Genomic DNA, 25,697 nt, shown 5'->3' with positions numbered 1-25,697 from the left:
CCCTGACAACTCTGTGGCTCTCCTACAGACCTTCTGCAGTTTGCCATCCTCTCTCGGGGCTGGATGCAGTACTATAGAACTGGACTCCCAGATGCAGAGCAGGGGGGACCATGACCTCCCTGATTATGATGGGCTGTGCTCTTGCAGCCTTGTATGTCTTTCCACCTTCCAATCCTCCCACTTGGCAAGTGGCAGCCCTGCTGACCAGCCAATTAAATGGTTCCCCAGGTCAGTGGCTTTTGCAAATTCTAATAATTATGTGTTTTGTGTCACACTGTGTCACATTGTCCTGCTGCCTCTTCTTTAAGTACCCTTTCCAAATATTAAAAATAAAAAATTTAGTTTGTTTATGTGGCAAAAGCAAATCCAAAATCTAAAAAAAGTCCAAAATATTTTCCACTGATTAGGATTTTCTTACAGTGTTTTGCCTTGATGTTTTCCCTCAGTATTGTGGCAATGTTTTTTGTTCTTTTTTTTTCTTCCCCTAAATGTACATGTGTGTTTTCTTAACCTTTTAGATCCTTGATTGTAAGGAAAATTGGGACTGCTTAATTATCTTAATTAATAGGTTGTTTTTTTGGATCAGGTCTGGAACAGTAACTGTAACTACTACACCAGCCTATTTAATATTCCAAACTATATCAGTTTGATATTCAGGACCTAAAACACTGCAGAAGGAAAAATCAGAAGTAAAATGTATTTCTGAACAAATATCTCAATGAGACTTGACCCTGTTCCCCTTGATATTGATGAGAAAAGAAAAGCCCTGAAATCATTCCAATACGTTAAATACTGACTTGGCCTAGTTTGTACCTAATTCATCGTCCACTGCATGATCCAGGATGAAGTTCTCCCTCAGAAATGTGTGGAAGGAAATAACTAGGTCATGATACATGTTCTTATGAAGGGGCTACAGATTAGTAGCTGAATGGAGACAGACCAGAAAGCACAGACTTTGTGTCAACTGAGAATTCAGAGGAATTTCTGGCCTCTGTCCCATGACTCGGCAGCATCACACAGAGTGGATCCCTGTCAGTATTACCAGGCCACCCTCCTCGCTGAAGGCACAGCTTCCTTCCTATTTGGCCAGTTTGTATTTGCAAAGTCCTATAAATTTTGGGTTCCCACTGTGGCCCTGCCACCAACTATGTGAGTTTTGGCAAACAAACAGTGTCAGAGTCACTTCTGATTGAGGGCAGCTTCTAGTTAAATTCCAGGTTCTTGTACTTCCCTGCAGAACTGCAGCACAATGTTTGTTTATACAAAAAAAAAAAAAAAAAAAAAAAAAAAAAGAAGTGTAAAAAAACACCAAGGTACAACACCAGTGGAAGCTAGCAGTAAGTGAACATACATATGCACGTACATGCACACACCCACAAATAAACCCCCAGATTTCATGGAATATATCCTTTTCTACTTGACTTTAAATGGCTTGAATTTTCCCATTTTATGAATTTTTCCATTTATGACCTGTAAGTTATTTTTCTAGATCAATACAAAATATCACTTCAAGTACTTCACATACCATCAGAACCACAACAGAAGCCAAATTGTAACAAAGTTACTTCAAACTTTTGGGAGAAATTAACTCTGGAGGGCAGCACTCTTTAGCAAGAAACTTAACTACAAGTTCAAACAGAAAAGTGACCTTTGCCTGTTGCTACAAGCGTGTCACTGGAGGGGATTTGGCGCAGTTCTTCTTCAATGGGAGGAGTCACCTGGCTTTGGTACTGGTTTATGAAAGAGCAGAAGAAAGTAGAAGCAGCAGCTGGCTTTCCTAAATGCCTCCCTGCAAGAAGGACATGCAAAATATTTTCCGAGAGTTGGCTTCAAATGAATTCTTACCTGCGTGGAGTACTGGCATATCCCACGTTATCGCAGTGCGTGTTCTTTACGGAGCAAGTCTCTGTACCGTAGATCACGTCTGAGTCCACGTAGCCATTCACCAGCTTGATGTCTCTCAACTTCGTACTGTCATTTTGTGAATCCAGTGACACAATGTCAGATGGGGAGCTTACTACACCTGAGTCTTCAGTAGTGTCCTCAGATGCAAAGCAGCTGCTTTCTGATGCTGTTTCTTCTACTTCTGATAGCTCCATAACTGTATCATCCACTACATAAAAATTATCATGTGCAGGCAGCAGGCTCTCTAAATGAAATACACCAAGTAAAGTTAGTTGAAAGTAGTCACAAAATAAATACAGAGATCTACTGCTTTGTAAGTAGAAAATGAATACATGAAATCCTTTAGAAACAGTACAATAGACCAGAGCTCAACATTTGTGTACAAAGGCTGCTCTAAAACTACAGCCTCCTATTTCAGTACGTTGTCTCATGATGTCAGAGGTAGATGTTGGTATGGGAGCAGAGGTTAAACCTTCCCACCAATATTCATTACATTTTTTTGCCGTGTGACTGATGGTAGCAGAGGGGCAGTCTGACACCATGGCACCTAACACAGAAGTGCATATGAAGGTGCAGATGAAATCTGACATTCCTCCATATTTGCTGAATGTTTCTGGAGACGACTAAAGTTTAAATGATGGGATGCAAGAAATGATTCCTGTTATCGCTTGTGATGACATCGTCTAATTGCTCCTTTTAAATTTTGCCAAATTATCTCCCATAATACTACACATAGATAAAAATGAGCAGCATTTCCCAGGTAAGACACTGAATTGGTATAATAAATCTACACATGGCCCACAGGATGAGTCACTTTATTTTACCATCTTTCAATTTCCCATGTGTTGAGTGGGTGAATAACAATAATCTCTTAGCAAAGCATAAAAAATCAAGTAGCGTTAAAAAAAAGTAGACACAACTCAAAGCAGAACCTTTCCCAGCTTTTAGTCATATGTAAAAGAAATCAAGGGATACGCTCTTTGCATGCTTAATTGTATTAAGAGTTGCAAGTGATGAGAGATGATTAGATACGGTATGGTTTTTCATGTTCTGATCTAGTTTGTTTCCTATGAAATACCTGTGGGCTGTTGTTACTGTTTTTTTTTTTTGCGCGTGTTTTTGCACCACATCATTTAAACATTTTGTTCTGTTGGTGTTTTTTTTTGGTAAGAAATGCAATTTTGTTATTTTCCTTAGGTGATGTAGAACTCTGCACTCCACCCTGCAATCATGCTATTTAAGGAGAATGGCTAATAACGTCAATAATTTCAGAGAGTGACTGAAGACAGAAGCAAATTCAAACACACTACTTGTGATCATAATGAATCAATACAGACTAATATGAATGTTTAATTGATAATTAGAAGTGTGCCTCATTTTCTTCTTCAACATCCATGAGCAAAAGGAAGGTTAAAAAATTGGTTATGTTCTGATCTTGCAGACACTTGTGGTAGATGTTAATTACATGAAGAGTCCTATGTCTACAAGTGTGACTAAGATTAAACATACACTTCACTATTTCTGAAGTCATAATCTACAAGTTTTGAAGCATACATGAAGCTACATGTCAATGAAAATCATAGAAATAATTCTGTATCACACTGTATACACAGAACTATTCTCTTTAAGTCAGGGAACTGACAGCAACTTTGTTAAAAAAAAGTATTACAAAAATAATCTTCAAAGGGTGTAACTTAGTGAAGCTTCGAGTAAAACTAAAATAAAAATCAAACCAACATTCTCCTTGACTGAGGTTACAAGACACCATTAAGTACTGAAATTGATTTCTGACAGCAGAAGCAATAAAATTCATAGGGTTACAAATCATGATTCAAGTTGTAAGTGCTGTCAAGCATCAATATTAATGATGGGAGATGATCCAAAGACTCTATTGTGACTTTGGAAGTAATGTTACTCCATTTCTTTGACCTTATTTTCTGTAACATTAACTCCAGGTTCCAGATTAAATCCAAGAGATTGTTCCATGTAAAAATATCAATTATAGGAATGAATTATGTGACACTGATGGATTATGGTATGCTCATGACAGAACTACAATTAGGACAACACCAGTATCAAGGAGAAATAAGAATAACTTGACATTAAACACCCAGCAATAAACACCCACAGAAAAATACACTGAACGAATAGGTAAGAGTATATGGCCTGCTTGGCTTTTAATCAAAAACAAAAATTCCCAGCAACAATCTACCACCAAAGCATTAGTAAAAGTTACAACAGGTTAAAAACAGAACAAAGTACAGTATGATACAGCAAAGAAATCACAAGTGGAAAGTAAAGAGTAGAAGCACACATAAAGTTTTGGAGCAATGCACAATGCAGTATATTTTGATGCAAAGGGACCTCAACATAATACTGGCTACAACATTTGTCACCAGGATGCCATAAATGATCTTCATCCTGCAGTTTGTGACAAAGTACCTGCTTCCAGTTCCTGATACCAGGGTGGCAGGCTTTTCCTCTTGAGCTGTCTCTCTCATTTCCTGCTCCTCCTTTTGCCTGCCTGCAACTATTTCTGGCATCTGTTTCAGATTATAGATCTTTGGTCACACAGCCTCACTCACGTACTGCAGTAGCGAAATCCTTTTCTCTCAGAGGTTTTATCCAGCAAGGTGCCCTGCCGCAGGACCTCCACACCCCAGCCCGTTCTTCACACATACTATTAGAATGAAAACTGATTCTCTTTTTATCAATGTCTGCACATGTGAACAGATCCCTATCAGTTATGCCTGGGTCTTGGCAGCTGAATCGTCCTGTTCAGTGTAAGAGCCTTCTTGTTTAGCAACATCTAAACAACGGGAATACAGAAAGACACCTTTTAATTCAGTGATTAAATTCCCATGAAAAACCAAAATGACTCTCTCACTTCAAGTCTATCACTTTTGTTGAAGCAGTTCCCTCATCTTTTATCTTCACAGAGAAGATCCTTTAATTCCAGCATTAACACATGTCAACAGAGTTGCTTGATGAGGTAAAACATTTTGATTATCACTACTGCTTATCTCAACACGTGGGCACACACGTGAATATTGACAGCTGAAGTTCTATGTTATCTTTCAGCTGTTGTGAATTGGAGCTATCCTTGGATGGTTGAAGTAAGAACCTGTTCTTCCTTTCACACACCTGAACAAGTCTTCACCAGTGCAAACTATGCACTGTGCAAACTAGGATGTCCAGGCCACACGAGGACACAGCAGTTTCCTCAGAAAACACACAACGCAAAAAGTCCACCTCAACATATTGAGTGGTCTTGACTTGGGGAATCAGAAACTAGCTTCTACAGCTTTCTAGTCTTACACAGATGACCAGGTAATGAGCAGTAGCAGATGCAATTCTGTCCTACAATTTTTGTGTATCTTCTCCTCACACTGAGTGTGCATGCACAAAAACACCACACACTGAGCACTGTATGACCAGAGCAGTGGCAGCCAACTGAGGTAAGTCTGTGGCCAAACGAAGGAAAAATTTACTATTTGATGCTCTCTTCTCTGTCATAATGCTAACAACACTTCAGTTTGGCTTCTGATTTTCCAGATCTTATGCAGACACAAAACATCCGGGTTGAGATATAGAAAACTGAGCTTTTATTCCATGACCTGGCACACAAATAACGATTGCCACAGACAGCATACTACTGAAACAGTGCTGTACCTCGGAAGACTATCTGAATTTCTGAAGGAGTAACAGTGCCAAGCTCTTCTTTCAGTCAGACATAACCCACTTAGAACTATGGATACCCTGAGCTGTAACAGTCCCACAGGGATCATGGAGTTCAACTCCTGACTTCAAGTGGATTATGGTCTCCAACTCTACTAAAATTTCTGTGTGATATCTCATCCACAGCTTCAATCAGCGTTCCTCCATGCCTTGCACTGCCCTGCACCTACTCAGGACAACAGGAGGAGATGCTGCAAGGCCCAGAGGAGTGCCCTGCCACAGCTCTGCCCTACTCCCCAGCACCAGGCCTGTCGCTGCACAATTAGGTCAACCACAACCGACAACGGCTTTCTTGGGGAAGCTGTTAGCAGGAATGTTGCCCCTGATCATCAGGAAGCAAAGGGGAGAATAGCTCATCAGTAAAGAATGCAAGCTTCTTGTTTAATACAAAAGAGATTTCGTTGCTTTAATCTCAATAAGCAGTAAGTAATTAGGAGAACAGAGCTCTGAGTTCAGAAGAGCCATATCTGCACTTGTGCTGCTTGATCCTGCATATAAGTACATATTACTCACACAGAATGCCAGTGACGGAGAGATAGATAAACACCTGGTTTAAATACCAATACACACTTTCAGAAATGAAGACTAAACTCAATACAAAATGACAATCATGGGTGAAATCCTCACTTTGATTACTGATAGAAAATAACCACCATCTACTTCAAACAGGACTGAGATCAGATTGAAGTGTTCAAAAGTTGCACATCTCACCCAGATGTACGAAATCAGAACCCAAGTCCACAACACTGAAGACCAAACCACCCCTCCCTCAGAGTCCACTATATACAAGGCACATGTCTTCTCTTGACAAAGTGCAACTGTTCACTAAGAGCTGAGACCTCCCTCCTGCTTTTATGACACTGCTGGTTGTTTACTGTCACATTCAGAGACAGACTACAACCAAAGGCATTTTTCAAGAGATAGCAGCTGATGTGAAAAACTGGAACTTCATACTGATTTTACAGATGCAGAGTTCCTATAATTCCTCTGAGTTCTCCCTAAGCGGTTGGCAATTATTTTCCAATTTCTTTCACCATTTGTTCCACTGAGAAAAAACTTTCTTTTCATGGAGTGAAATTGCTCTGCTGTAGTTCAAATGGCCTATTACACTAAAATTGTTAAAAATATTACAAACTTCATCATGTTAAAGAATAATAATTCTTATAATGATGCCCAAATTGCAACACAATTATTTTACTGACAGTACTTAAAACTTCTAGCAAGGCAAAAAGTTGCTCTAATTCTTTGCACTGGCAGTACAAAGTAAAGATCAGTGTTCAAGAAAAGTGTGCATTTTTTCACGTACTTGGAAGAAACCTCATGGAAAAAGATGGGGAATTATGGCAGTGATTAACAGAGATTATAAAAATAAGCAACGCAGGAGCAGTGTAAGAATTTTCACACAGGTACAATGTGCACTGGTTATATTTTACTCATTCTGCTCATCTATCAAAAACTTGTACGTGAAGTATAGGTTCAGTTAAAGAACAAGACAGAATGGGCTATCTTCTCTGAATTTATGGCAATTTACATTCAACGTGTTTCTTAGTATACTTGAGCCTGCATGCCTACTTTCACTTTTTAAATTTAAATACTAATTATTTAAATAATAGCACTGTTATTCATTAACAATAGAATTAGGGAAGTCTGGGAACAGACTGAGCTCTGATGCATTCTTTTCAATTCCCATAACTGCCCTGCAGCGGCTGAAGATGTGCCCACAGAATGTGATGGTGAGGATGCTTTACAACTTCAGTCCTCCAAAATGAAGATGTAGGTAGCTTAGTAGTCTCAGTTCATTTAGCTAATAGAATTCCAGAAAAATTTCATTCAAGAAGTACCTCTGGAGGTCACCTAGGTGAACATCCTCCTCAGAGCAAGGCTAACATGCAGCTTAGATGAGGCTGTTCATGGCCTTGATCTGCTGAGTTCCTAAAATCTTCAGAGACACCACAGACATTCTAGAAAATCAAAAATCATTCCCTGGGCAACATTACAGCTTCTCCCCAAGATGAACTTTTTCTTATACCAAATTAATTTCTTTTCCTCAGTCCAGCTTGCTATTGTTGCCTCTTAGCTTTTTGCAGTGAACCTCTGAGAAGAATCTGGCTCTGCCTTCCTCGTCCTGCACTACAGCATTCAAATCCTCATTATCCTTCCCTTTAGCAGGATCAAAAAGTCCTGCGCACCTCAGCACCTCCATGTACATGTGCTCCAGCCATTTCAGAGACCTTCTACCAGGCTGCTGCCTTTGGTCTGGTTTGTCAGTATCTTGTCTGAGAGAATGCAAGACTGAGCCCACATTTGGACAATGAGCACACATGTGGCTTCAAGACAGCCAAGCAGAAGGGAGTAATCCTTTCCCTTGATCTGCTGGCTGTGCTCTTGCTAGTGCAATTCAGTATGTGGTTAGTGCTTCATCACCATGAGGGCACGTTGCTGATTCATGCAGTCACGCATGTGACTCGCAGTTCTCATATAATGAGGTATTTTCAGTCTCCTTTCTAGCCTTTTGTCCCATACATGTTTTCTTTGCCAACAGGTTCTTTAAATGCAGTTCTTCTTACTGCAAAAAATCTGCAACCAGAAACTATCAACTCAAGTAAATGGCTGCTACCTCTTCCCATTTCAGACCTCCAGTTTTACCATCTGCCACACAAGAAAACAGAGAAAAAAAAGTTCAAAATAATGTAACAGATTTTTAAATAGGAAATTAACACATAGGACTTTATTATCCCTAATTTTTTTCCCCACAATCCTTTCTTCAATGACTACAGAAATCTCTCTGGCCTCTATAAAACTGATACATCCTAAAATACTCCTACTGTTGTTATAATGATTGTTATCCTTCCCCTTCTGGCACTCCTTTCAAACTCACTTTTCACTAGTTCCTTCGTTTTACAAAGACCTTATCTTAAGGCTCTGATGACTCCACAGCATAGCCCTCAACTGCTCAACCTTCTTCTACAAGATAAGACATAACAGATTCCAATCCTTTGCAAACGCGACACGAAGAGCAAAATGTTCTTTAATGCAAACAAGACCAAGTGTGCAAGTAGATAGATTTTTCTTTTGATTAATTTAAGAAAACTATCACCATGCTTGGAGAAAAATGAGTTAATAGTGCGAGTTTTCCCACTTCCTATTACACACCATGAAGTATGATGGTGTCACTTTTTAAGAGTAAGTCAGAACTACATACAGGATGCTTTTCTGGCTCTCCTTACTTACGTGCGAGGAGCAAGGCAGCGTGCCTCACCTGTGCAGCTCAAAAGACTATGAACAAACAGACAGCACAGATTAAAGAAGCAGGATAATGTGGAAGTATATTTAAGTGTATACAATAGATAGCTTCAGAGTTGTACTTTATAAATCATCATATGTAATACCAGAAACATGTTGTGATCAATACTGGGGCTCTTTGGAGGCCTTTGTGGGAAAAGAAACTCTAGATCTAACAGAAACTGTCTGACATAATAAGCCTGATGGAGAAATAAACCGCTCTCCACATTTTGCTAGCAATTATTAGTCACAATTGATAGATTTTGGTAATCTGCATCCTTTACAGAGGTGGTTGGCTTCAACTCAAGTATGCTGCAGAGTCTAAACAAATGGACTGTGAAGGTGATTTTCATGAGCCACCTTTGAGTACAGACTGTAAAATTGTCTGAAAAGCGTATGCGGTATAATGATTAAAACCAGAAATGATTAGTGCACCTATGCAATAAAACAATGTTTAATTAGGTGATTTTTAGGACCACAGAAGAAAAGGCCATTTGCTCAACATTTCTTCTTAAACTTCTCCATCATTTTCCCTGTCCATTCTCTTCTTGTAAATTCACTCCCTTCTTTGCTGTCTTTACTGTTAACAATTTCATCAAATCTGTACTACAGTTTCCTATTGCTACCACAATCCAGGGAAAAGAACCATAAAACACTTTTGCATTGTAACTGCATTTTCTTTCCCCAGAGACTAGCTGCTAGCAAGCTCAGCAAGGAAAAGACAAAAAAAACCCTCCTAAACCAAACATGCATGCCCACACACTTGTGGGATTTAAGAACTCATTCTGTGTTACAGAGATACCATTCCACTCACAACTGTGCATTTATTTCTGATTGAAAGTGATTTAGAAGTTGAGAACTGTGGAAAAGAATAAGGTTTATCTGTAATTGACTCTCTGTTACTGAGGCCATCAGGAACAACATGCATACAAGTAAAAAGTTTTGAACAGCTCAGTTCTGATTCCAGGACAAAGTATACTTGTTTTGTGCATATAAGTGCTTCTATTGAGAAATACTGCGCAAGTGAGAAGAAAATATGTGTGGTGCCTTCCTAACACAATAAAGATTTATTGTGCAGTAAGGGCAAAAAACCCCCCAAAAACTTGTTTCATTTAATAGCAACAGCTAAGAGTGAACTTTGGACTGGAGTGGAGGATAACTAAATGGAATTTCATCACCTTGTTGAGTTTTTGCTGAGTTTTCATTCATCCTCACAGCACCTCAGTCCATTCAGAACCACGATGTTTCCCTTTGGTTCCCCACTCAGTGCATCCATCATGCTTCCTTACATCACCTTCTATCTTAGTTCAGAACAGTACCGATAGCACTGTCTGAAGTCAGACAGAGCCCTGAGAAAATGAAATGTTTCATGCACAAACCACTTGTCTAACTTACAATTAGGACAGCACAACATAATTCCATTTAACTGGTCAAAACACACTTCAGACTAACCACCAATAACATAAATACCTTTGCAGTAGCTAGCTCCAAATTTAGATATGAAAATCTTTTCATACATGTCTGTAGTACAACGACACAAAGCTCACTCTTACCTCCTTTGTTGTACATTACCAGACTATTTCCCTCTCGGACCATCATCAATAGAACACCTGCTTCCTCTCCAAAGTTCAAACTCCAGCAGACCCTTCAATATAGTTTGGTTGTGATTTACTTTGTCAGTTACATGTGGAGGAATATTTTATCCTATAAAAGCATACTTCTTTTCCGAATTAAGGATTTTCACATTTTACTATGCATTCACACTCAATTTCTCTCGTAGCTAACGAAATTGAAGACCAGAGTGTATGAAGTCTCTCCCTGAAGATCTTGCATAAGACCCCTCAGAGCAGCATTGTGCTATTATCAATGGACACTTCTTGGCTGTCCTGCAGATGAGACTTCCTGCTGGGCAGTGTGTAAACCAAGGGCAGCAAGACCAGGATGCTTGTCACAAAACACACTGCTTGGGACTGTGCTGTCAGCTAAGAGCTACTGACAAGCTGCGTAAAAGCCCATCGAGGCCACTACTTGTAGGAAGGACACTAAAGGACAGCTGTTTTTTCCAGTAACATAGACATAGCCAAGAAATCACTGCATGGGGCAGGAATCAATTGCTGAGTACCACAAATTCCTATTCAGGCTCTAGCCACCTTTACCTTTTTCAGACATGCACAACGGTGAGAACTTTCTCATCAGGAGCTTAGTTAGGAGGGAATATGGGACAGGTGGAGAACATGGTGCTCACAGAACAGCTCTGCTGTCAAGCAGAGTCATGTCTGCATGTCATACACCCTTTGACAACACATGGACTAGATCAGGTCATTTCAGACTTAAGCAGAGATGAGAATACCTAAGTTAGAGCTGAATTTGGCTCATTCCTTCACAGTCCTCTTCTGAAGCAAGCTATCTCATCAACTGTGCTTTGCTCTCAGGCTCTCCTTCCCTGCTAACTTAGAATACCAGCAGGAAAAAATGCAAATAGGCAAACGTCGTAAGCGAATGTTACGCTTTGTAATGGTTTGTGTATAGCAAAATGTTAATAGCAATACCTTCTCTGGCACTCCTGTGACCAGCACCCTCATGGAAGAAAAGCTTTTCTTTGGAAATGGGTCTTCATCTCAGCACTGACTTGGAATAAATTTTTCCCTTTCATATTTTACTGTTAGCATCGGGTCCTGCTTCCATTTAATCAGGTGGGTTTTGCCACTGACTGCAGTGGGAGCTGGATCGGACCACTTACTGATTAAAATGCAAAGCTGCAGGTATCTCCTCCATGGGAAGAATCCCCACAGGGAAAATCTATCTGCATTTTTATTCACGTGAAGCATTTTAAGACTTTCATTTACACAGTTCGTTCAATAATAACGTGCATGCTGTATAATGGGGTACCCGATTAAGCATGCTTAAGTGCCTTCCTGGAGCAGGGCCATTTCTAGAATATGATGGTTCACTATGAGCATATCCTCAGAACAGACACGCTAGTTTGGGAAATTTTTCACCTAAGTTAATGGGTTTAATTCTGAATACGATCAGCATAAAAGCTCATTTTTCCTACGCAAAATTCTGAATTTTCTGTTTTTAATTTTTAGCCTCAGTTCTCACAAAAATAAAATTGAGAACATCACACTGATGTAGGTTTATGAGTTTGTCTATGAAACTCTCTAACTTTTAAATCCTAAAAATTGGCCTTTTTTTTTTTTTCCTGAATTAGTCAGGAAAGGTAACAGTGCTAAAATTCAATTCCATGAGTTTCATCAAGAAGTAGAAGAACCTTTATAAATTATTAGAGAAAGAATATCTATCTATTTATTCATCTCATGACAGAGAGACAGAGGCTACAAACTACAACAAAACTAAACAAAGAGTTTATCTTTTTTTAAATGTCTAGAGAACTGAGTAATTAAAGCAGGAACTGCTTAAGGAATTACCTTGGGGTCTGGAGGAGGAAAAGTAGAAAACAAAGAACAAGAAAAGGAAACACAAATCTTAATATTCAAGTTGTCTTTTAAAAGCAAAGTGATGAGATTTCCTTCTCCACCTATCTCTTCCTTTAGAAGTATCTCTTTTAAAGATTTTGGTTTTTATCCCAAAAAAACCTATGCAACGACTGTGCTTGGAAAATTTTACACATGTATGACGGGTTACTGTACCAGTTTGTACAGTACAGTTTATACTGTAATGCTCTAACCTTATCTTCACTCTCCTGATAGCTCATCATAACCCTTGCACCTTAGAGTCGCCCCTATCAGACCAGTGCAGAATTGAGTTGGCGGCTTGTTATTACTCTTCACATCATGGCATGTAAGTTTAAAGACTTTTGTGCTTTCAGTCTGCTAATTTTCTCACAGGCACTAATTTAACTCTGGAAAACTGCAAGGAGTTGCCTTTTGCAAGGATTTTTTTTGTGTAAAAAAATTCAACCAGTGTGCTGCCAAAGCCTTGTATTATGAACAGTGACATGTATTTTGTGTACCCTGAGAGTGTAAAAAGGCCTTTTTAGTACAATCTGTGTCCCTTGTAGGAGTAAACTGAAGACAAATGATTTTATTTGAGGAACATCTGAATCACATCGATTAGCTTGATGAATACAGAACAGGAAAGCTGCCAGGTACAAAGGAAGCTGGGCATGTCCACAGGGGAGTGGAGCAAACAAGCAAATTACAGTATATGCATGGGTTTTTTTCTTCCTTTGACCAAATGTTTTCATTTGGAAAACTCGGACACTTAAACCTCAAAGTTTCTTTAACAGACCGGTCAGTTAATCAGCACAGCTGTTTCTGAAAGCAAGTAGAAAAGAAGTAAAAAAAAAAAACATGTATTTTTAAATTGTGACTGATCATGAAAATATCCATATACGTTGTGTTTAACCAAAATAATATTTCTTTTGGGGAAAAAAAAAAAAAATTCCTTTCTCTGGGAGGAAAGCAGGCTAAGTTTTACCGGGCAAAGGACAACCATGTCATTCCTGATCACTGATTGAACATGTCTGAGAGACTGTCAGTACCCAAAAAGAGTGTCAGATAAAACTGAGATAGTAATGCGTTCTTCCGATAGTTCTCCAATATACATTTCTGCTCCCTAATAACAAGAAGCGACATGGGCTGGCCCTTCTAGAGCACTCAGCTGGCCACTATTAAGCTGCCTTCATAAAGAGTCAAGCTGAAAAGTCTATTTAGCTTCCACACTGCTCCTTTTGTTACAATCAACAGCCAACTGCAGAAAATTCTTACTGTGAATTCTAAAACTTTCCCAGTACTTTAGCTTTTTAAAATGTTCATACATTTCTTATATAATTCTTTATAATTCCTACAGATTACGAATTATAAGAATTCTTGAATTCTTGTCAAAGACTTTCCCATATAGGAACAGTTTAAGAATAGATTTTGGCTGAGAAAAAATGTTCATTAATTTTCAATGTTTTACAAAGTAAAAAAAAATTTTTTTCAACGCCTTATCAAGTGCAAAAATTGAGGAAAACTTTTTAAAATTAGGTATCAATAATAACCTTCATAATAAGCTTGAATGAAAAATACTAACTATTCCCCTAGCACTGCTTATGACAGGTTCCATATATATTTTAGCAATTTTACTTTCATCTTTTAATCACAATAGTCTTATAAAAAATATTTGCAAGTTACAGTGTTCCTTTCTCATTCTTTCCTCCATCTTCTTTATGTCTTTGTCCTCCATTACACCCCACCTTCGCTTATGGTACAGTAGGTTGGAAAGTAATTCTTTTATCCATGCCAGGAACCAATTATGGAATCCACAAAAGGAGCTGACAAAAGAGGCTCTGTCTCCGCTCTCAGCCTTTTGCTCCCTCAGGCCCTAAAACCCAGAAGTGAATGTGCATGGACAGAATTCTCAATTTCTTAGAAGAAAGCAGGCAGTCATCTTAGTGAGTGCTTACTGGCTTAGAAGTGGTAATAGGAAAAGCTGAGTATGAGTATCTTTGAGGTTGGACGAGTAGTTTGGTATGAGCATTATCATCTACCTGGTACAGAAAACACAAGATTTTCAACCATTTGCTTTCTGCATCGCTGTGTCATGACTACACTTGAATCAGTAGGATCTTGTACCACAAATTTTCATGCCATTTTGAACACCAACCACCCTGTTTGATTTGGTCCATTATGTGTAAATGAAGTCTAACTTCCAATCTGTACTAGGGACTGAAGCTCGGAGACACACACAGTCACACCATGTGCACGTACTTGGCTGGACACAGATGTTTAGTCCAGCTTGCTAGTGAGTAAATGAAAGCTTCTCCACTGGTATGGGTGTGACAGTTTCTAGAAGTCCCACAGAGTACATTTAAGATGCTACCCAGTTATTAAAGGTGAGACTCACAAAGTTAATCTCTTATTCTGACTAAGGAAGAGGAAAACAGGGAATTTGGTTTCACTTAGAATAAACAAAGTTTATCCACAGACCACTTGTATGGCAGAATTGGGCTTCAAGGGAGTTAGAAGACGAGAAACTTTTTAATATTTAGTCAGAGTGGGAAATGGGAAGCTAAGTTTTACTCCACACATTATGAAGTAGATAAATAAGCAAAGAGCTAAATATGAGGAAATGAGATTAGAAAGACAATTTGATTCACTGGTGTCCAGTCCCTTGCTTATTCTAACCAGAAAATATTTTGTTATATTCAAAGGAATTACACCAGGGCCAACTTCTGCTCCAAGTCTGCAAAGTCTCTGGTATTATTTCCAGTACTATGACAGCAAGCTGAGTGAACATGTAAGGGAATGCAAAATACACGCTTTATGCTGTTACCTTTACAAAGGACTGCATCTTCTTCTTCAGTGCTTTCTCCAGTCATGAGAAAAATGATAGAGATTTAGTGACCACGATTTAGAATCTGCTTACTGGAACTGAATAGAAAAATAAATCCCTGATGTTTAAGGCACATTCAAAGGATATAAAGGACTTAACAATTATGTACAGCCAGTGTATCATCTGGTTCTGACACAGCTCTTGCCACTGGGCTAGATCCTTTTAACAGCCATTCACCACCTGTAGTTAAACCATTACAGAAGAACACGCAATAAACGTCACCAAGCAGCTTACTTGTGCCCAGAAAAATACAAGACCACCCTTACCCTTCTCCATCTCAGCAAAACACAGCAAAGATCATTATGAATAAGCTCTTCTGCATGAGCAAGAAATTAATTGCGGCACTTTTTGTTCTGTCAACTTCTTACATATTTCAGCAGTGGACTTCTTTATAGTGCCTGTATGGCCAGAGAAGCTTATCTGCATACTGGGCATGAGATACGTGAAGAAGTGTGTAAACAGTGACAGCAAGTTTGTCTCACTGTCCCTGAGGGGGGAGTTCATAGTTTTGCAATGACATTAGAAAACAACATGGCTGTAATTTTGGAGGGATGGAATAAGTTACATTCTGTCTTCTAAAATAACATGTATTTTAGCATGGAAAGTTAAATGGTGCCTACTGCATGAACTAAATATATATTGAGAGTCACGGTAGTGATGAGAAGCCAAGTTAGGGAGACAGAAATGCTGTTTTATATACACACGCTGAGAACAACTCTCACACTGAGGCACTTTATGCTGCGATGGAACTGAAAGGAGGGCTTAAATGCAAAGAATGAGCATGTAAGAATCACACCCACAGTGCGGACTTTAAATATGCAGAATACAGGGACAGATGATGGGCATATGATAGACTGCATGGCCATGTTTAATAAATAAATGCATCACAAGCCTTTGCAATCTACCACATCATTCTGACCGGATGATCTATCTGCCTTTCACTCTCCTCACCACCTATTTGAGTACGTTAGACCCCACAGCCAGCTACAAATAACCCTCTATAAAAACTGAACAAAAAAAGACATAATTTCTCCTTTCACAGATATATTTAAAATATTCTCTCCCCACCTCACTCAGAATAAGTTTCAGTTATGAACAGATAGAGCATATTTTCTACAGATAAAAATGGAATTAATTCAAAGCTTACTATTCTGCAGCTCTGTTGCTGGAAAAAATTCCAGTTGCTCAGCGCAAAAGACAGCATACATTTCAATCCTCAAAGATAAGTCATAAAAAAAGACAGAATTTCATGTAGAAAAATATTTAAGGGTGCTGGGAGAGTCTCTGAATCTTTGGTTGGAAGATGACTGAATGACTGAATTGCTGGTAACGAAGTCACTTGACTGTGGAAGAGGATGGACACTAAAACCATCTACACACACCTTTGAAATGCTACAACTCATGCTGATAAGCATTCCTCATAGAACACATCCTTTTAGATCTACACTCAATGTGGCCAACTCCTATGTACTTGCTCTTCAGCACATACATCAGCTATATGCACTGATTTCCACACCTTGGGCACAGGCTACAATAAATACACAAGCAATATCTGCACTGTAATAAGTAACAAAACATGCCAACACCCTTTGCAAACACACCTAGAGTTAAATTTTGAGGTCATGTCTGGAAAATGCCATCACAATAGCATCATATGCAAATACGATTTGGTTTCAAATTTGTGATTAAATTGATTAAAATAACAGAAAAACTACTTTTATTTTTAGTTAATGAACAAAAGAACTCTGTAAACTCCATTTATGTTTATGAGTTTCTTAAAGGCTGAAATTATTTGCATAAATGTGATGATACTTAAAGTTTAACATTCACCTTTAGCATTATCCTTACTTGCAACTTATTGCAGATATTTGACAACGCTGGCTCCCTCTGGTGGTCAACATAAAATAAAAAAGTTTGAAATGTCTGGTCAGTAAAATCTGTCCGCCACAAAGCCTCATCTGTTAATAACTCACAGGATTTTGTAGGGGATGAGGACATTTATCATGCATCAAAATGGTAGTAATCATTAATCATACATCTGTCCTTATTTCATAAAGGGACTGAATGTCACAGCCACCAGAGTCATAAAACTGCAAGTTATTTTGATCCATATGCTAACAGTGCATTTACTTACCACACTCAAACACTTCCCAGCTGTTAGGGGTTTTTGTGTTTTCTTTCTTTCTTTCACCCCAGATAGAAAAGTATTCCTCCCTGAAGTACAGTCTTTCAGCAATGCTGTTTGGTAGTGCAGAAAAGTGATGAATAACTTAAATTTCTTACTAACTCTGGTAAGACCATTTTGATGGAGAGGTCTAGCATAGCAGTCAATTTATTATCATCTTCTCCATCTCATTCTCGTTACACTTCTCTTGTCTCTGTAGATAAAATGAAAGGCATAAAACTATGCCGATGCACATTTATATCTCTGCTACCTTAAGACTCCATCAAACTGAACTAAACCGTCGCTTCTTCCAGTCACTGAAAATAACAAACATACTCATTCATTTCCAGGAGCAGAACTGAGGTGGCTTCAGAAACCCTGGGTAAGGCACGGCGCAAGGAGGGATTCCCTGAGCGCACCTCAGTGCCGAGCTGGTGCTTGCAAACCAAACTTCCATCAAGTTCATGTTCCCATGGTCTCACTTTGCTTGAATGCTCTACCCCCTCATACACACATTATTAATGAATTAACAGTCATGAAATAGCTTATCTATGCACTTCCATTGAATAGATTTGGATATAATGAGTGCCATTGGAAGTTCATTCCCACACTGTATATAATAATGGGAGGTTTTAAACATGCTAATGTTGGAGCATGAGCACAACTGCTTATAACTAAGATGATTTCTTGTAAAGATACAGCTTTTCTTTTTTCTTTTTTTACCATTTAATACTATATGTATGTACCTGGCATTTCTAAAACTTGAAGAAACGAAGAGTGAGCCAGAACAAGGAAGAACTTATGTTTTTGTTCTTTTTTAAAAAAAATTCAATTCTTCTTAAAGTTAAGTTTTTCTTAAATTCAGAGCTAGCAGTTAGAACTGGTCATCACAATTTTACACAGAAATTTCATGGAAAACGCAAATTTCTACAAAGACGGGGAAAAAAAAAGCAAAAGAGGCAAATTTGGCATTTTAATACAAAAATGAAATAAATTAAGGATGAGCAACGAGCTTCTGAGTTTTTACCCATAGCACTTTCAAATTCAAGCAGACCATCTGGAAACAGCTTTTTAAAGCAAATTTACCAGATAGGTGGTGAGGATTATGGCTGCATTCTTTCATGGCAAGGAAACCTTTTCATCAAAACTGTGACTTAGTTAAAACGTTGACCTTCCAATAAGCTGAACTCATGTAAATGCAAAGGACTGCTTTTACAGTATACTGCACTTTCACACTGTACTCAATACAAACCCCTTTGTTTTACCACTTCATTATTCTGTTCGTATTCTAGTCTTAACTCCATGGGGCATGTAACTCTGTGGAGTTACAAATGGGATGCAAATACAGTAATAAGAATAGGTAAATTAGGCTCTTAATTTTCACATTGTGTACATCCACTTTTTTTTTTTTTTTTTTTTTTGAGAAGACGTACAATTAAACTATTGTCTTGTCTTAAGCAACTATAACAAAGTACCTGGCAGCATAGACAGATCAATTCCACTCCACTTTTATTAGAATACCTTAGGGTATTAAATATATATTCTTAGGCATCACTTAAAACTTATTAACTGCATGTCATATTTGTATTAAAAGGCATCAAAACCCTTTCTAGTCATGTTTCACATGTAGGAATGCTTTGTTTTGTTATTCTCCATTTTGCCTACCTGGAAAGGATTCAAGATGAACATGATTGTTTGCTTGAGGGTAAAACAATAATTTTTCATCATTTAAATTAGACTTCTGTATTGCAACTCACTAATTTAAGAAGCGTAAGTGTCTTAAATCATGGCACATGTGAGGTCAGAACAGTTCTGGGTGTGTGCACCATTGCAACTCATAAAATGTATGTTTATAATTCAAAATGATTAAAAATACATGCCTTATGGGCCACTCACACGAAGAAATTTCTTCAGTGCAAATAAATTTTTGGTAAGTACATTCCTGTAGCTGATATTTTAATTATAACTCACTGAATATTCCTATTACAACTGTAAAAAGGAGAGTCATGGAACGAGATTTATCTTGAGCAAAGAGCATTTGCATCGTTTGTTACAGAAATAGAACACACACCTTGAGTGCCATAGAATGACTCCAACATCAAGATAAAATTAATCATACTAAGCACCAGGATGAAAGCACACGTAAAGCCTATGAATCAGTATATTTGGTACTGATTCTTAGTATTATTTAGGCTTCTTTTAATCAGACAGATCTTTCTAGTTCCTTTTTTCTTCACATCTTGAATGATAGCCAAGATACAGAAAGAATCCTGTACTTCAACTTAACTAGGCCATGCCCAGTTCTACTTTTGTTTCAAAGGAACAAAACATATGCAATGAAGGAAAAATAAGATATATTTGAGAATGTAAAATGCTTTACCTAGGCTAATAGGAAAAAAGAAAAAATGTTTTTAGGGAGTTTTCATGAAATCTTCAGATAGTACTGAGAGACACCCTTCCCCCATACCACACACTCTTTGAAACACCAAATCAAATTGAACCATGACTCAAAGTAAAGAGAATCCTTCAAAAAAGAACAGACAAATGTACAGATAATGCTTCTGAGGCTGATATATAGATTTATGTAACACAGCATTCAGTTCTGGAGCATACATCTCACAAATGAGTATGAAATGAACCTCAGCCAAAAATAATCAATAGTAATTAGAAGAGAATGTGAAAGTTCAAAAAGAAAGGAAGCCAAAATCTCAGTCAGAAAAAACAAAGGTTCTTTTCCAGCAGGGAAGGAAGAAAGGCAACAGAAGAATCAGGGTAGCAGAGGCAACAGGATGTTCAGAGGTATGAAGGTCATAGGAAGAGGGTCTGTCAGACGCGCTTGTTGTATGAAGGGAATGATGCACAACAATAAACTGTTGGGGGAAAAAAAGAGTAAAACAATAAAATAATGAATACTGTGTAAGAAACACAACAGAATGGCAAGCATGCTCAGCAACCTTCAAGAACCAGATGCCCAAAGGAACTGTCACTACGTGCGCCCATACACTGAAATTCTGAATTCCGCAGATACTCTGAGACTGGCTCCCTGGGTTCAGGTATAAGCTAACTCAATCCCAACTATGTGACACCTACTGATAGGCAATGTGTCCACAAATTTTGCTTAACTTGGCCTGAATTTAAATTCTCTAGAAAGTACAAGGTATTGGAGATTCAAATTCATTCTTTTTCCTCAGATCAGGCTGGACAAGTATGAGGCATGATGGTGGTATGAGCCCTAATGTCATCCTTACCAATTTTCCTGTTTTACAGATCATCTGTAAGAAAGAAAAGACTGGGCCACTTGAAAGACTCCTTCTGCGTCACTGCATTACGATAAGCCAACAAAACTACCTACTCAGCAATCTCCAGTTCTCAATTAATTTGGAACCATGTGTGGTTTTCTTTCTCTGACTTTCTGTACCTGTTTTTGCCTTAACAAAGTCCAACCCTAAAGAGACTATCCCTACTGACTGTGGAAGACAGCATATATATCCAAGGTGACTGAAGAAACACGACCAAATTGTGAAATAGTCACAGCTTTTGCCAACTGGCTTATAGTACCCATCAATACATCACTGACATAATGAAAGTATAATTAGATTTGGGGACAAGGCTCCTTTCTACTCAGATTCTTGAAATGCACTGGGTATTACCCAGTTTTTTGAGACTTTTCAGACAATATGACATAACCAAAGCCATGCAAAAGAGGTGACAATCTCCATTTCTGTATTACCAAAGCACAGTTAACTGTACAGTCACAGGCCATGAAAAATCTGATTAGTAAGATAAGGAAGAAGACAGGATCCCATAAACATATCATTTTAAACATGCATACAACATGCAGCTAGAAGTCAACAAGACCAAAATTAACAGGAAAGCCCATGAAATGAGAATAAAAAGATTAAAAAACAAAATCCAGTTGGAACAATTGCACTCTTGTTTGTGGGAAAGACTCTTACCACTAGAGCCAGAAAGCCCAAATATCTTAGCAAAAGCCCTATTCATGAATGACTTATGCTCTACCTAAGTTTGGAAAACTCCATGAAGAGCGATTACCAACATCCTCTATGAAATGAAAATTCCTCAACGTGGATTTCTCAGAGCACAATGGGACAACTGTGTGTCTGCTGGGAAGGAACGACGGGTGGGGCAGTGCCTCACAAACTATGGCAGATCATAAGGAACAAGAATTTAAACTCCACACGATCACGTAATTATAATTTCTGAATGGGAATCACATCTTGTCAAACTGCTGCTGACAGTCACCCACTCAGCAAAAAGAGACCACAATCATCATCAAAGAAAGCTGTTTTGAGAGTCTTTTCAGAACAAATATGCCTTTCATCAATATCTGGCATCAGTAGCTTATCCTCCTTCCCACCTTGTTCTATGAGAAAACACATCTACTGAGGTTAGAGTCAGGAAGATTGAAAACTTTGTTCTTCTTTGAATCTACCGCCAAAGTCCTATTTGCAGTGCTTGAGGCATTCTCAGGCAATAAAAACCATCATTGCAAAACTCTGTTCTTTACCACTCAGTCACTACAGTATCTAAGCACCTTTTGGAATTGAATTAGGCAATGTAATTAGCATACATCATGTGTGCTGCTTACTCTCATGTGTACATCTACACACATTTCTCTCCTGTAAATCTATATGCGTAACTCTATCTATGTAGAGTACAGCGTAATTATAAAGCTAAACTTGTCCCTCTCCAACACTGATGCTTCATGTCTAAAATAAATATTCACTAAACACTACGGCTTTGCTCTCAATAAACCAAGGATAATAAAAGCTCACATTATGTTTCCATGTACAAGCTTAATCAAATCATTTTGGCTAGGATATTGTGTTTGTTTAAGAGCAAATGATCAAGCTGATAATATCAGCGCTGCATTGATTAAAGTGCATTTGATCAGCAAGGTAGATCAGGAAAGCATTGCAAAATACTGGAGTGGTAGAAACTCAAATGAAGTAGAAATATTAATGTAAAGAAGGTCACAACAGATTTTTAATAAAGAGAATACTGTAGGCAAGCTGATGGTATCTAGCAAAGAAGGATTTTAGGGATGATATGATTTCTGTGCATATGTTGGTAAATAAATGAATTTGAGTTAATCCTCAATAAGGGTCAGGTTTTCTGTCAGAATGGATTGCCTCAGTTTTTTTCTCTCCCCACAATAAAACTCAGCAATCATTATTTCCTTGGCACAGTTACAAAAGCAACACAACACCATAGATCAGTTGGTACTGAGCAGCAAAACCACCAACATTAAAGCGTCAGTTACTGCTACCTGTAGAATAATTTCAGTAAGAAAGCACCCTGGAAAAAAATCCTTGTCAAATTAGCAGCTAATGGAGGGATTTCTCTACCCCGTGGCTTGGAGACAGACTCCTAGCCTTCAAAGAAGTGTCCATGTGACGCCATAATATGCACAGCTTTGCTGCCTTTACAGGATCTCCACGGGTGTGCAGGTCAAGCCCACAGGGAATACACTACATGATCAAAGACTTGGATCATGTACAAAGAATTAAAGACAGTCAATGGACAAGCACGAAAAAGTAACGAAAACATGCTTTTCACAAATACCCAAGGATGTGGAAACTATTTTATTATTTTTGTCTGATAACAGTTATGCCTCGAGGGGAAGAGCACACAAAAGAGTATCCAGAGATATCAAGGAAAATGTATCCATTAGGACAGGAAGGCCTTTAACAACATACAGATCGTGTAAATGGTTTAATTTTCCTGAAGGGAGACACCCTGCAGTTTTCAACCTAGACTCACAGACCCACTGACTCCCAAAGGAATTTGTCTCTGCAGAGAGAAAAAGTGTTAGCACAGGAAATCAAAGACGGACAATTAATACAAGGCAGTGAATTTTTGCTTCCACTTGGGTGAGTTCAAGTGTTTTGATCGTTGTTTTAAAATGTTGTTAATGGCCAAGGATCTCTAGCAAACCTGCCTGCAAACAAGTGCTTAATTTACTTTGCATTAATTAGTTACACTGCATTGGACATTTCAAAAGACAACAGGCTGGAAAAAAGGGAAAAAACAGACACATATGTACAGAGAGGAAAGTCTGGAAAAACTACCCCTGAGAGTAATCAGAGATGAAATCAAATACATATATTTTGAAACATACGTTTAGGTACCAGTTTTGTTGGTGCTGTAACATCTGCTTCTCTGTAAGAGACTGCTGGATCCATATTGTCTCTTTCAGGAGGAGGGTAAGGTGGGGGTGGGGGGATCACTAACTGGGGTGGGTCACGAGTGGGGCCCCTAGGAGGCTTTTGTGGCACCTGCCGTCCATCACCTACAGGGGATCAATTGACTAGTTACTTCAGCATCAAGACAATAACTGCTGTGCTTACTGTTTTTATAACACGCGTTGATTTTCCTTTACCCATATCCAACGTTCCTCTGGATATAATTCTGCTCTTATTTAACCCCAGGTAATTAAGGGAGAAGGAAAAGCCTGGACTCCTACATCAATGAGAGTAGAACCAGGTCCAAAATATACATGTACATCACAACTAACAGTTGATATATTTATCGGTGTTTTGCCAAATAAGGAAGGTGAAAAGTAACTGAAAAAAAGTGGGGAAAAAAAAAAAAAAAAAAAAAAAAAAAAGCTATACAAGGAAATGAAACATGAGAAAGTTATATTATTCCTAAGTATCAAAGTGAATGAATTTTTCACTTCTAGGATACTTTATGAGACTATTTTCCTCACTCTGTAAGAGAAGAAAGGAAAATGCCTCAAATCAGTATTTTTAAGTAGGTATCTTGACAGGTTCTTCTTTATCTAGGTAGTTTTTGTATCATTTTGTCACCATGGGGAAGCAGCTGATTAAGTCATTCTTAAAAAAAAAAAAAACTGTTAAGCTATCATAGGAAACACTCATAACTTTGACTGGGAGCCTATTTCAATCCTACATGCAATAACTAGATAGATAAACATCACTGCACTATGCTGCAGTGCTGAAAAGCTGCTGCCGGTTCGTAGTGTGTAGGCCTAGAACAACTGCAATTCAAAATGTGCTCAGATGCTGAAATCAAGCTGAAGAAACACAACTGTCTGTTTGCTCTGCCCTCATGCCCTGCCCTAGGCATCTGCACATTGGTCATTGACAAAAAAGGATACTGGTGATGGACCTCTTGCCTGCTCCATTCTCACTGCTACTGCACTCTTATGCTCATGCTCTGGTGCTGTTGAGAAAAGGAGTAGCACCAAGAGTGAGGAAAAAAGATGAAGCCATTATGATTACTAGTTAGGAATCACCAGTTTGAAGAGACTCACAACACAATTAAATGCTGCCAATATGCACTCTTTTTAACTGCTATGAGAAAACAGCACAATGCTTTGGGATCAGAGCAAGTGAGTCAATATTAAATACTAAAGTGCTCCCCATCTGCCTGTTTGAGAATATTTTAAATAAGATCTTTTGCTCAGATTCATGAGGCTAAGTTGGGAGATGCACAGGTAGCTTTAATCCTTTTTCATCATGAGGCTGCCTATTTCTCACAGCACATTTCCCCCTCACTACTGTCTTGCTTTTTTCACAGCTTCTCTTTCCTGCTTTCAGAGCCATCTGTGCTTTCTCATCGTTTTCTCCCAAGGACCTAAAAGAGAAGCTGTTTTACCAATCTTCCTTTGCTGTAACATTTCTTCTTGTTAATAAACGTATTCATTCAAGAAAGTAGCAGAAAATGAGAAGCACTGAAGATTGAGCTACTGTGGGATAAGCTCTTTGTTGGTGTAATTAATAAGGCTCCGCTAAAGTAAACGATACTAAACCCTACATCAACAGTCTGGCCAGCAAGCGCTTACGTACACAGCACTGAACAACTAGAAGTGGTTCTGCTCTGCTTTATTTCAGCTGCAACACTGAGCACCGATACAAAATAAACTTAACACTTAAAAAAAAGTTAAAGCACTAAGCGTTATCAATCATCAACTTGCAATAGGGCAAGATGTGAGAAGTGTCAGGCTGTGACATCAGCAATAGTTAAGACTATTTGCTGAAAACTCCTGTATTATATAGCACAGACATAACATTCCCCTTGGGGGGCTTAAATAAGAGATGTCAATGGAGTTGAGCATATCACAAGATAATGGACTCCTGCTGCTGCATAAATGCTGAGGCATTAAATGTGAAGCATTTACTGAAAATAAATGTTGGAACAAAGCCAAGAGGTTTCTTTCTAAACTGTGAGGCATTCGTAATGTAAGCAATTATGTATGACAGGATGTCATATCTGTATGTCT

General features: G+C 38.4%; 1 protein-coding gene across 12 annotated transcripts in view; it reads right to left on the bottom strand.

Annotated features, from left to right (window-relative positions):
• The window catches only part of COBL (cordon-bleu WH2 repeat protein), a 151,106-nt gene that overhangs the window by 23,298 nt on the left and 102,111 nt on the right, over nt 1–25,697 (bottom strand). For 9 of the 12 annotated variants that reach the window (XM_048940233.1, XM_048940234.1, XM_048940242.1 and 6 more), the window contains 3 exons: nt 24,584–24,637; nt 23,571–23,741; nt 1,846–2,149 (listed from right to left, as the gene is read on the bottom strand). In XM_048940233.1, the coding sequence (XP_048796190.1) occupies nt 1,846–2,149; nt 23,571–23,741; nt 24,584–24,637 (529 nt within the window). The remainder of the gene's footprint in view (nt 1–1,845; nt 2,150–23,570; nt 23,742–24,583; nt 24,638–25,697) is intronic. The other 3 variants (XM_048940241.1, XM_048940244.1, XM_048940245.1) reach the window with 2 other exon arrangements.

The sequence above is a fragment of the Lagopus muta genome, chromosome 3, assembly GCF_023343835.1.
Source record: "Lagopus muta isolate bLagMut1 chromosome 3, bLagMut1 primary, whole genome shotgun sequence".
NCBI lineage: Eukaryota > Metazoa > Chordata > Aves > Galliformes > Phasianidae > Lagopus > Lagopus muta.
Note: the sequence above shows the minus strand (reverse complement) of the source record. Positions and strands in the feature narration are given on the sequence as shown.